This window comes from Anas acuta, chromosome 16 (genome assembly GCF_963932015.1).
Source record: "Anas acuta chromosome 16, bAnaAcu1.1, whole genome shotgun sequence".
Classification (NCBI taxonomy): Eukaryota; Metazoa; Chordata; class Aves; order Anseriformes; family Anatidae; genus Anas; species Anas acuta.
The window spans coordinates 1,077,254-1,090,037 of record NC_088994.1 but is presented as its reverse complement, the minus strand read 5'-3'; the positions used below and the strand labels follow the sequence as shown (position 1 = coordinate 1,090,037).

Here is a 12,784-nt window from a genome sequence, read left to right as displayed (position 1 = left end):
TCTTCCCGCTCTCCCCTGAGCAGGAGAGGCAGAGCATATGCAGGCAGCCCACTGCTTTCTGCTGAGGTGGCCCAAAGCCAGCTGGTAAACCAGGCTTGTAACAGACAAGGATGTCTTCTCATCTAACACTGTGCAGATATGCCAGAACAGGTCTGTATTTCAGGCCCAGGAGCCAGGCACACAGCAAAGCACTGGAATGGCAATCTCCCCTCACTGCATGCCCCAGGGCCGGGGAACGAGGCACTTCCAGCAGCTCTTCCCCCGGGAGCCTGAGCTCTCCAGGAGGTGTTTTGCAGCAGAGCTGAGCTGCCTGCTCAGGACACAAAGGGTTATGGCTAAGCCCAGCTACACAGCCTGAGGAGACGGGGTTTGGACAAGTGATGTGCCAGATGGCATCCTTGTCCCCTTCTGCTTCTGAATCAAGCCGTGGCCAATAGGTTTGTACAGCCACCGTCCTGCTGCGGCGTGCCAGGCACTGAGAGTGGCCAGCAGCCCTCTGCAGGATCCCCCCCCCACACCCTTTGGGGTCACAACACACCCTACCCATATAATTGCAACAGACAGCACTGCACAACCAAATACGCATCCAGAAACCCTAGCCAAAACAAAAACCCGATCCTTCGGAGGTGGACAACCCAGCCTACACATCCCAGCTAAGCAGTGAAAACACTGCCAGGGGGCTGCTGGCATCAGGAAGCACCAAGGATTAGTTCTCCAGCCTTTTCCAAGGGTGGCATTCAGCATTCCCACCCAGCAGAGCAGACCTGATGTGGGTGCACAGCAGGTTTCCCCTCTGCCCTTTAAGGGACCGCACAGATTCGCATCATCAGTAAGCTCCTATGTGCTCCTGTGGCCCCTCTCCGGGACCACACTGCCACGGCTCTTGGGGTGCTGGGGGCCGGAACACAGGCGCAGAAGGGGCCTCCCCCCTCCACCACAGAGCCGCCTGGTGGGCAGGCTCATCGTGAATACACTGCTTTGTACCACAGCACCAAGGCACGCAAACAGGCTGCTCCTTTTTAGACTTGCTGGTTGGTAGCATCTGTTCTGATTATTAGGGTTTGGGGTTTGCACAGGCTGCTGGCAGGGATCCACGGCGAGGTCACTACAGAAGCTCAGTCTTGCCTAAGTGGAAGGCAAACAGCAGGGCAGGATTTCCACACGTACGGCGATGGGGAGACGTGCAACGATCGCTGCCGAGGTGACAGCAGTTCACCAGCACAGGCTTTAGAGATAAATTGCTGGTCTCTGAAAATTTTGGGCAAAGCGGTTAAACTAGAGCGTGTTGCACATAAAGCTACAAGGCAGATTCCACGCACTTTGGGAGAAAGGAGTATTTTTTGCTAAGGAGTTGATGAGCAGTTGTGGGTTGTTTTTTCTTTTTCTTTTTTTAAAGTGGATCGGTGATGAAAAATTGCAGAGCAGTATGACTATCATGAGGATGATTTCTAAAGCAGGAAGCATGACAGCCCCACACCCACAGCAGCACAAGCAGCTGCCACATGCAAGTTGTCAGCCACACACTGCTGCAGGTCTGATCCTACATTGCCTTCAAGGCAGGGAATTGCTCAGCGTGGAATTAACTAAAAGCCCTCTGTAAAACAAGAAAAACACATGGGTGGTATTTACTCTGGTCAGGAAGTAGCTCACATCCTCATCTCAAAGCATGAACCACTGTGAAGAGAAGCACCACGACCAACGCCAGCCACATTTGGGATCTGCAGCATCAAGAAAGGATCCCTCCAATAAGAAATATAAGTAATTAAAATCACCTTTAATCTCATCTCAAGTTCCCTGCAAAAGGACTTCAATGCTTCCCAGATCCTGCATGCTGGAAGAGAAATTTCTTCTCAATACTGAGGGGGGGGGGGAAAAAATCAGAGCAGGTTGCTTCAGTTTTTCTGGAACATTTCCACCTGCCCACCTCTTTCTGCACCAAGCCTTCCCAAGTTCAGTACAAGTCCATGCCTGGCTTTCAGGAGCTGCTTAGTGGCAGGAGGACTGTCAGAGCCCCTCTGCTACTGCAGTGGGAAAGTAGAAACCAAGTGGCAGCACCCCGTTCTGTCTCAGCAAGGCAGCAGCTCCCCTGCTTGCAGGGACTCCTAGGGACATAAGGTCGCCTTCCTTTGCAGAGGTCTGGGCAGCAAGGGTGCTGTTCTCCAACCAACACCACATAGCCAGAGCTCCCACACGTTATCCCACTCTGTCAAAGTAGCAGGGCAGAGCCAGGGGGGTAAAAACAAAGAAAATAAAGGATTGCTCTACTTTGGGCACTGCTGTGTGCTCTAAATTCCTGGTCACAGGTCAACTGCTGCTGCTGCTCACCTGGCTGGGTGCTGCAATCGCCTTTTGGGACTCCAGCCCCGCCTGCGGCTGCCCACCAGCACCAACATCACCTGCGCAGGTGCTGCTGCAGCAGGGCTCTAGATCCCTCTCTGAGCCAGGGGCCCATTACACAGCACAAAACGAGTGAAGATATTTTCAGCGCACAGAGCTTTGGGTGCTGGGAGGAACAGCCTGGCTTTCCACACATTAGCACATTGAAATCTGTGCAGCAAGCTCGTCAAACAAAGCAGCTGCTCTCTGTGGCTCTCCTACACCTCTCCTCAGATGGAAGAACTTCAACTGCGCGGCAGGTCTGCAGGATTGTGGAGCAGGGTGAGCTGCTGCCATATCGCACATCTTAACCTTTTGCCTTCCTAGGCGCTGCAGAGGGTCTGATGCCCTCCATCTGCTCATTCAGCACGGTAGCTCGATGAAGGTTGCCCTCTGTGGTATTTGCAGCAGGGGTGCAGGAGTACAGAAAGCTTCGTTAATTACTGATTCCCAGCCCGTTCACTTTCAGACTGGCAAGACAAGTTGCAGAAAATATTTTCTAGAGGAATATTACCAACTGTAGAAAAAAGTAATGAAAAGTAACCACAATGCCCGACTTTACTTAATTTTATACAAGAGATATAAGACATTTACGTGCTTACAGACTCTTTAGACTAATATGACCACATCCCACGGTTTTCAGAAGGAAGCATGGAACATCCTTCACAAATAACAACCAGGAACATTTGTAGCTGTACTCCCTTGCTGCTTAGATAGCAATGGCTGTGCTAAGAGACCTAATTAACTCCCACTGACTTCAAAGAAGAACTCACTCAATTAGAGCCCAAACCAGGTACATCAGCATCTTAATTTGTAGTCACCTCCTGCTTTTCTCTCAGTCATTGCAATTAACACAGAACTCAGATGATCTCCCCTTTCTAAACAAATGCTAGAAAGGATAATCTATTCCCCTAAAAAGATGCCACAGCATAATTAGAAGCACATACTAAATGCTTGGAATCCAAAGTCACTGTCCAGAAAAAAAAAAAAAAAAAAAAAAAAAAAGTTTAAAGAGCTCCTGGCTCAAACTGTCAAGTTTAAGCTACTTGACAACGTACAGAACCTTTAAGCTTCTGTTCAGAGCAAGAGACAGAGCAGACACCCAGGTCTGCCATTGGAAATGTCAGACCATGTCAGCATCATCTTGTTTTATATGCACCAGCAGTGCATTACCACAAGAAGCACAGAGCTGTAAGACTTCCTGCAGTAATGCTGCAGTTATCTTGAGCCTGATTTTTATGAACATCTGATACTGCCAGTAACCTCAACAGATTGCAAGATTAGCAGACTTGTGTAAATGGAGCTCAAGGTGTCTTAAGCGTTCACCTGACATTCAGCTGACGTGCTTTTAACACAAAGAACAAAAGACAAAGTAATCTAGCTTGGAACTTGAGAAATGATCCTGCTCTGGGGGTAGCAGGATGAAAGAGGAGCAGGAGGTCTAGCTCAAGTGCCAAAAAGCACATCAACAGTATCACATCTTCTGTGAGGTACAGCTTGTGTCAGGAAGCTAGTTAGAAAACTTGCATGTGACATCGAGAGTCAAGGCTGGAAATCAATGTAGGTTAGCTTCACATGGCATGTGAAACCTGCTCGCTGCCCTACATTAGTCCAACTGCCACAAATTGCTGACATACTGGCTTACGTGCTCTTCGGGAACGAGAGGCATGCTGCTAAGACTTAAAAATAAACCTTTTTTTAAGAAAGCTTTGCATTCTGCAGGCAGTCCATCTCATTTCACACAGCTGAGGCTCACGATACAGACACACTTGCCCATTTAGCCCCCAAGATTACCTCTGTGCACCACCTCACTTCCGCATGCAGAACACAGTTGTGAAACAGACAGCTACATGCACTCAGCTTTAAGAAAAGTTAAGCCTTTTCTTAAAGGCCTCTTTATTTTTAAATTCCTTCAAAACATAAATTAGTTTTAACAAATCAGATGCAAAACACCTGCATTTTCAATTAGCATATATATTTTACTGTATCAATCACAGCAACCTCATACAGTAAGATACACAAAAATAGAGCATGGTATCACTTCAATTCAACACAGTTTTGTAATACAGTATTCCATGACATATATACACAGGACTTTTCTTTTCCAAAGCAAGTCTAGTCCCTGCTATAGTCACTGTAAAAATTACGTGGCATCACAGTTTTAGTTATTCACTTTAGTGTGAGTAGCCATATGGGAACTGAACTAGTGAACTAGAAGATACACTGCAGAACAGCCACACAGGCATGACACTTCAGAAGAACGAAAAGTAACCACTGAAAAGAAAACCACCCTTAGACTGAATTTTAATAGTAAAATTGTTCTTAAATTCCTCATTATATACACGATGTATCTACAGTTGTGTTATATTTATATATATATATATATATTTATATAAAAAAAAAAAGTACAAGAATTTGAAAACCTTAAAATAATTCACCTAAACAATATTTACCCCCAACCTTCAGGGTCAGCAAGGCAACGCTTGCCTAGAACATTATGTTCAGTTGCAGTCGCTTGATTCAGAAATTTCCCTGATTGCTAAACACACACCATTCGCTTTGTTTCTTAGTGCAAACTGTACAGTGACTTATTGTTCTCAGCCCCCTGTAAGACTCAGGTTTCACGTTTTTTTCCATAATACTTCTGAGACCCATTTATGGCTAAAATTATTTTAGCTATTTTACAACATTAGCCTATAATAGTTCCCCCTAAACCTACCTCAAGCCCTCCCCCCACCCCCAAAAAATCAAGAAAAAAGACCATTCATGCATGTCTCTGTCACACAGGGATCAATGAACATTTAAAGTTTAGAAGCCTAGACTCTAACAGTGTTTAGAAAAAAAAAACCTAAGTGAATAATTTTAGTGCAAAGTGGACTACATAGTTTACAATTCAGCTAGAGTTTGTGTTTTGTTTTTTTTTTTTTTTATACAGATATTTTAAACACAATTAATTCTGCACATGATATTAGGTTGCCTGATAGTTTGTTCTAAGTAGCTAGTCTGAATAAAAGAAGTTAGAAGGATTCTTGTGGATTTTCTGTAAAGAAAAAAAAAAATAAAGCCTATTCATAACTGGGTGTTCTTTGGGGGGGGGGTCAAACTGCACGGAGTCTAGCACAATGGAGTCCTGGTTCTCAGCTAGGGTTCCTATGTGCTACAATAATACAAATAAATACTATTATCCAATTCACATCCATAATTGTTAGGTTTACTTTAACAGGATTCACAAATGAGCTCTGATTTTTAACCAGGCCAGTGCTTTACTTGTTGGACTATACTACAGACTTTGCAGTGAATTTGGACACAAGCATAACATTGATACTTACAATTCCCATAACCACAAAGGAAAAGCGTGCACTGATAACCAAAATCTTGCAGTTCTTAGACAAGACTCCACCTAATTTAGTGGCAACCTTATCAGAAGAAAAAAAATGTCAGATTGAAAGAAAAAATAATGATCAGAGCCATAACATCAGTCTGCCACAGTGACCATAACAAGCTATGAAATACAGTACAAGTAAAAACAAAACACCACCTGAACAAATAACCCAGAGAGACTTCATAGTTATAATGATTTTACCACTTTTAAAAACTCAACATATTAAATATTTATTAAAAATAAACTGTTTCCAAATTACCTATTTACAGTACAAAGAACAGTACTTAATACATGTGCAACAGAAAGTGAAGAAAATCGGTACTCATCTGGACGGACGACACTCTAGGCATAATTTAAGTGACATGAACACAGATTCACCTTTTTTAAAATACCATACAGTAAAAAACAGGATGATATTGGCAACACTAGAAAATAAAGCACATACTGTTCGGATTATATAAGCTTGAGATAAACAACCGGGACAGAAGGGGAGAAGGAAGAAACATGATGAAAAGAAGAGATGCTGCGGTGTTTGCATTTCGGAGATCAAGAAATGCAGACACACTCTGAAAAATAGTCCTTGTTGGCGAAACAAGCCATTCACATATTTCTTGCACATTTTAAAGTCATACTTTACCAAAAACTGGCAGTAGTTTCATCACCCCCAGAAAATGAGAATCTTATTTCTTAGAGCCTTGCATGGTTTCGTTTGGGCAAGGAGATGACTAAAATGGTGTGGAAGGTGTGATGTCACTTTTCTAAAATGCAACAGCTGCCAAGTTTTAAAGAAAAATGTGCTCTTCTCCCCCATTTCAATTGAGAAGGAACGATGATTTATTTAGGAGTTACCTAAATTATAGCAGCATGAAATCTAATGTATCTGCAGCATTTGGTAAGCCACAAAAATCAAGAACTGGCACCCGATCACTGAACCATGGTTCCGAATATTTGGGCATGTCATTTCTGTAAGAGGTCAGTGGTTTTTTTCTCATCAGTGGAGTCAGAACATGAGTTGTGGTAGCCCTTTCCCCTCCCCTTTTCCTTCTCCTGCAAATCAGAGCAATCGAGTCTATCTATAAACTACGTGGGACAGCTGGGCCGACTTATAGTTTAACTGATTGTTAGGCATGAATCTGTGAAGCTCGCTTTTTCTACAGCAGGGATCGTAATAGTAAGCGCTGAGGCAAGTGTCACATGAGACTTTTGAGCAAAATGTGCAAGTGTTTGCAGCTCCGGATCGGTTACAAAAGCCACAGCGTGAGGTGCCTGAAGATTTGGATTTCGAACTGAACTGAGAAGCCCTCTCCTGACTCTGAGTCTGTGACGTGTACTGAGATTTCTCTCTTAAAGCCGACACAGGAGACAAGCCGTCATTTGGAACAGGTTTGATGGAGTAGGTGCTCTGTTTCACTGCTGGATAATCCTGCCTAGAGTTGAACAGATTGTCACACTTTTGGCAAACAGAAGTGCCACAAGGTACACCACAGTTTTGGCACTTGATGGAAGCTGTCTCTTTGGCTAGATGGGCGCGCTTGTGGTAAACAGGGTTGGCATCGTTTTTTAGCAGCCACACATCAGGCTTAATAGCTTCTTGTCTTTTAAAATTCAACATACTTCTTGAATCGGGGTCAGTATATAAATCTAAGTCCTCTTGAGCAGAAAAATAGGAGCTGTAAGGGACATTCGTTCTTAACATGCCGTTGTGATGAGATGAAGTTGGCAAGAATTCATCGGAACACGCATGTGGGGAGCTTGACATTGTCAGGAGGGAGGGTGACGGACGGATAATCTCATCCTTAATGTCATCTTCCGCATCGACCAGAATTGGTTCTTTCCTGAGACTCAAAGAGCTCATCAAAGGTGGTTTCTTATTTTCCCAGTAATTATCGTATGTGTCCACTGATTTAGAAGGCTTGCTCACCTTTGGCTTGAAGTAATCTTTAGAGGCCCGTTCGCTTGCCGACTTCTGAAGCACCATTCGTGCCATGGAGGTGTTTAGGTTTTCCTTGCACTCTGCACGCTGCTTCATGGCTTCCGAGCAGCCTCGAACATCTTCATTGCTGGTTTTCCGTTCATTTATGACATCAATCTCTGAGTAACCTTTATCCTTCACTTGCAAATGAATCTCAAGGAGCTGCTCACATTCCACTTTGGCCAAAAAGAGTTCAAATGAAACCATTTTCACTTGGATGGCATCAACCTGCTCTTTGAGCTTGTATGTTGTTCCCAGTTCTTGGACATAGCCCATGTAGTTCAGAATCTGCCTTACATCATCTTCAGTTAGAGCAGACTTCACGTAATAAACAAAGGGTCCAGTGTAGGTCTAAGGAGGTGGGGTGGAGAATAAAAGGAAAACTAGGTTACAAATTCAGTGGACTAGATGTTCAGATAGTTCAGTGACAGATACTACAGAATTAAACAGAACGATGACAGAGAACACACACGTCTCCCATGGCAAGACAAACTCCATTTCTGCCTCCCTCCTGTTCAGCACATGGAAATTCTGCATGAGGCAAATTCAGAGTAGGAGAACTTTCGTTCAAACTGAAAGCCTGATTAGCATAATGTCCTCCTTGCTGATTTAATTCACTACCCTGTACACTAACTCTTACACGTACCAGAAATGTCTCTGTTTAGAAGTCTAGCATAAAAGCCAAAAGGCAGAGATTTAATGCACTCCCCTTGGACAGGCGACAGCTGAAGATAACAAGAGCTCGGTATTCCTGCAAGAGCACCGCAGCCCTCCTCGATTCAGGCTTAAATATACTCAGATGCACTTTTCTGTGTGGAGGTGTCTGCGGGTGTATAATTACTATGCAACTTCAGTGCCTATTTTCTTTAATCTAGTATCAGGTCAAGAGTTTCCACTAAAAAAGCCCAAATATGGAGGGGAGTTTGCACAAGCTGAAGTTCCCTTAGCACCTGCCATACCTGAGGCATGCTGTTAACAGCTGGAGTTGTTCTGGATCACAGGGAGGAATAGCCTGGCCACTGTGTCTTTGTAAAGAACAATACTGGATCCAAAATGCACAACCAAAACCAGTAACACCAGCACATCAAGACATACCCTGGATGGATCAGCCAGCACTCCAAGGGCAGAACTTAAGCACAGTGATAAAGGTACAGTGAAGAAAGGACCAGTTTTCTCTTCGGAGAAAGACGACTCTCAAACGCCCCGGCCCACTGCAGGGGGGTTGGAACTAGAGAATCTTTAAGGTCCCTTCCAACCCAAACCATTCTATGGATCTATAAAGTGAACCACTCAAATTCTCTGCTAAATTGCAAAAGCATCTTAGGAAAAAAGCAAAAACACCCATCTCACTGGCACACACAACCTGCAAAAGACGAAAATAAACCAAAAATGTTTTTATCCAACTTTCAAGCCTCAAATGTTGAGGTCACCTGCAGTAACCCTTATGGAAACGCTGCAGGAGCTTTGAGTAAGAATGTAAGGACAGGCAAAAGACAAAACAAAAAATTGTCAGCAGAGAACTTGTAGCTGTCTTCCAGCACTCAGGCCGAGCAATGCATGAGTTCCTACACTTCACTGTGAGGTCCTGGCACAGATAATTTGAAGGCGCATTAAAATCAAAATCTCATTAATTGAGAACTGACAAGCAAAAATATTCTGGAAATATTTCAGAGAAGTTCCTTTACCATTATCACATAACGCATGGGAACCCCAGCAAAGTGTCCACTTGAAAGCCTGCACTGATTGTTAGTACTTAGACTACGTTAATAGCTGTTGGCACATTAAACCAAAGCTACGGGTGAGCTTAAACACGACTTAATCACTCACCCTAGTAAAAGCATCTCTCAGAAGATATTAGGACAGTAATAGGACAGGTGACCAAAAACCTTAAAATAAGCTCTTCCTCTGTTTGAGGAATTACTTCAGAAATGCAGACAGAGCTTGTACTTCTGCTGTCAGGACAGCCTCACCAGCACAAACTTTGCATTTTACCTTTCTTACAGCTCCTGCTTACCAGCTCTACATACAGTCACATACAGACATTACCCTAATGTGCAGGAAAAAGAGTTGTCTTAAGGGAAACGCGTGAAATGTTTTAAAAAAGCAAAATAAATCACATTCTCACTACTGCCACATAGAAGATGTCTTACCTTAATGTTTTTGAACTCCTTTTTCCAGGGATAAAGGAAGAGATTGATTCCAACCGTCTCAAGCATGCTGAATGCATTATGGAGAGAATGTAAACTGGAGGATTTCAGAGCTCTCAGTGAGTTTTCAGCCATCTCATAAAATTTTATCAACCGGAATCTATAAAAGGGATCAATTTTGGGAAGGCAAAATAAGGCGGACGCTGCCACTCGCAAATACTCATCATTAATAGGACGCTGCTTGTTGTCAGAGACACTCAGTTTGCACTCATGGAACTGTACATACTTCCTAAATAAATCGTCTTTGTATTTTGTATCCATTGAACTCAGCTTTTGTATCACACCGGGGAAGCTACCTCATCTCTCTCATGGTTTTTCGGCAGTGGGTTGAGTATCTGACATTACAAATCTTCAGCAACGGCAACTCCTCTGGAACAGAAATTGCAAACAAAGACAAGTCAGCACCGCTGCACAAATCTCAGCTGTCCCCAGCCTCTACTTGCTTCACAGGACTCTATAAAATGGTTTGCAGAGCAGGAGCTCCCGGAACAGCCTCTCCAGGTCTCTGAAAAAGCGCAAGCACCTCCAGGAAGGCTGATGTCCTGCTTCTCCCTGCATTCACTACTGCTTTTTCGAGTCATCTGCCTAAAACAGAGCGCAATAAACTCAAATCAATGAAAGAAAGTCTGTGTAGGCGCGTGTCCAGCTTGAAGATCCCTTGGGTCAGGGAGCCAAGACAAAAGTAACTCACAGCAAAGGACTGAGAGGAAAAAATGAGGGCATTTTGTTGATTTGTTTGTTTCAGGACTTCTCTCAAATTTTGACCTCACCCTTTTGGTTCAAACAACTTACGCAAACATGATTTTAATCGGTGGTTTTTTTTGCCCTGCACAGCAATACACGGATTAAAAAATCCCACAGAGTTTCATTTTGCTCAAATTGGGAAGGCATCTAGTTTTGTTTGTTTGTTTGTTTTGTTTTTTTCTTTCCCCCAGTAGCACAGGACAGCTCACAGACAAACAGATTCATACCCTTCACTTTTTCAATTCTACCATTTTCCAGGCTTTTGACTGCTGCCCCTACTCCACCTGATGGCACACCTGGGCCATCCCCGTGCCGAGTGTTTTCAAGCCACCCTACAGAAGGTGCTCAGCCTACAGAAGGCACTGCCCCCAACACTGAAGTGCAGCCAGAGCCTTGGCTGAACGCTAGCAGGTGCAAAGATCGCAATCTTTTCAACAAAGAGCCACAACTGCCATTTCTAGCTACTTTATTACAGCAGAGCAAAGCCATTCCTGCTTCAACACCACGTAGGCAGGTACAGTTACTTCTTCACCTTACTGAGCTCCCGTACAACACAGAAGAAGCTAGTGCCCAAACAAGCCTCTCCACGCTACCTTCCCCAAGCCAGGTAAGGAGCAGGCCAGCAGACTCTCTCAACTGTGGTTAAAAAGCTTTCTTTGTTAAATTAGCATGATCTAGCACTTCGCAACTGTGAACCAAGAGGAAGAGCACAAGAGACAGAAGTTGAAGTTAGTTCAGCCCTCTCCACAAGGAGTTCTCTCTCCTAGTTCTTTTCTCCTGAGATTGTACAAGATGAGAAATCACACCGAATTTCTGCTACTTAGCAAGAAGAGCTCTATGACAGGGCTTCAGAGAAAAATCCTTGTTCGGCACACTGCTAACACACCCTGAGGGTAAGCAGGGATCTCGTGCTAGTAAGGATTAAATATCGCAATTCTTCCATCTCCAATGTTAATAACTGCTCAGTGACAGAGCTTGCTTGTGTGTATGAGACCTCAGGGCTAGGAAAGTCCCTGCAGGGAAGGAAGGGACTTCCTTTGAGAGACTCGAGACGCCGTGAACTGTGACATTCAGCGGTGCTGCCAGCCCCACCCCTGCCGTGCTTGCTGCACATGCCAGAGCTCAAGCAGCCGAGGAGTGAGGCATGACAGCCAGCCTCTGCAGCACTGCTCCTCTGCCCGTGTGGGAGCAGAACACGCTCAGCCGAGGCAGCCCGCACGCGGCGAACAACCATGGTTACGGGGCCGGCAGAAATCTGCGTGCGAGAAGGCAGAGATAAATATAGTGCTGCAAACAGCAGCTGGAGGAGCGGGTAAAGCAACGGGGATGTTTTGCTGAGGATTTTTCAAGGAAAGCACCAAAATCCCAGGGAAAGGCGTGAACAGTGAGATCTGAGCAGGGTCCGGGAGGGACACAGCGGGGCTGCAGCCCTGCGGGGTCACAGCCCCACCGAGAGGGCCGGCGGCGGGGCCCGGGCTGCGCAGCCTCGCACACCGCAGCCCCTGCGGGCAGGACGGGGCACAGGACAGGCCCTCGTGCTGCCGGCACCGATAAACCCACAGCCAGCGGGCCTTTCCCAAACGGCTAATGAAGAACCGAGCTCACCGGGACCCAAGAACCGACCACTTCGACCCAAAGCGCCACCGGGCAGCACCTCACGCAGCCGAGCGGCCCGGAGCAGCGCCCAGCGGGGCCCAAGCGCCCCCGGCCCGCAGCCCCGGCCGCTGCCGCCCTCCCAGGACGCGGCCCCAGGACACCGCCCCCGCCCGTCAGCGCGGCCCCGAGCCCCCCCCCAGGGCCGCCCCCGCCGCCCCCTCACGCACCGCGCCGGGCCCGGCCCTCCCCGCTCCGCTCCGCTCCGCCGCCGCTCTGCCGGAAACGCCCCGTGACCCGGAAGCGGACGCGGGGCCGCCCCCGGCGGTGGCTGGGGCAGCCCAGGCACGGCCCTCGGCGGGGGAGCGCCCCGGAAGTGGATGGCGGGGGAGGGAAGCCCCGCCTCCCGCTGCGAGGGCACTTCCGGCGGGTGACGCCATGCGGCGGGGCGGGCCCCTAGCAACAGGCCCCGCCCCTAGCAACAGGCCCCGCCCCCAGCGCCTGCCCGCT

General features: G+C 46.4%; 1 protein-coding gene across 3 annotated transcripts; it reads right to left on the bottom strand.

The window, feature by feature from the left end:
- Positions 1-4,334: 4,334 nt before the first annotated feature.
- SPATA2 (spermatogenesis associated 2) lies at positions 4,335-12,664 on the bottom strand. 3 transcript variants are annotated; one of them, XM_068700236.1, is made up of 4 exons: positions 12,505-12,664; positions 10,164-10,306; positions 9,881-10,037; positions 4,335-8,081 (listed from the first exon to the last, which is right to left on the bottom strand). In XM_068700236.1, exons 2-4 carry the CDS (start codon positions 10,196-10,198, stop codon positions 6,828-6,830), a joined length of 1,446 nt encoding a protein of 481 aa, XP_068556337.1. In that variant the 5' UTR covers positions 10,199-10,306; positions 12,505-12,664; the 3' UTR covers positions 4,335-6,827. The 3 variants fall into 3 exon arrangements, with proteins under 3 accessions (XP_068556337.1, XP_068556335.1, XP_068556336.1); XM_068700234.1 differs by having other exon boundaries at positions 9,881-10,306; XM_068700235.1 differs by lacking the exon at positions 12,505-12,664 and adding an exon at positions 12,287-12,467 and having other exon boundaries at positions 9,881-10,306.
- Between the last annotated feature and the right edge of the window lie 120 nt (positions 12,665-12,784).

Bases quoted from the DNA above. Each gene is read 5' to 3' on its own strand.
- SPATA2 (XM_068700234.1), bottom strand. From the start codon at position 10,198: ATGGATACAAAATACAAAGACGATTTATTTAGGAAGTATGTACAGTTC. The intron at 8,082-9,880 runs GTAAGACATCTT...CCACCTCCTTAG, and splicing joins AGGAGTTCAAAAACATTAAG to ACCTACACTGGACCCTTTGT.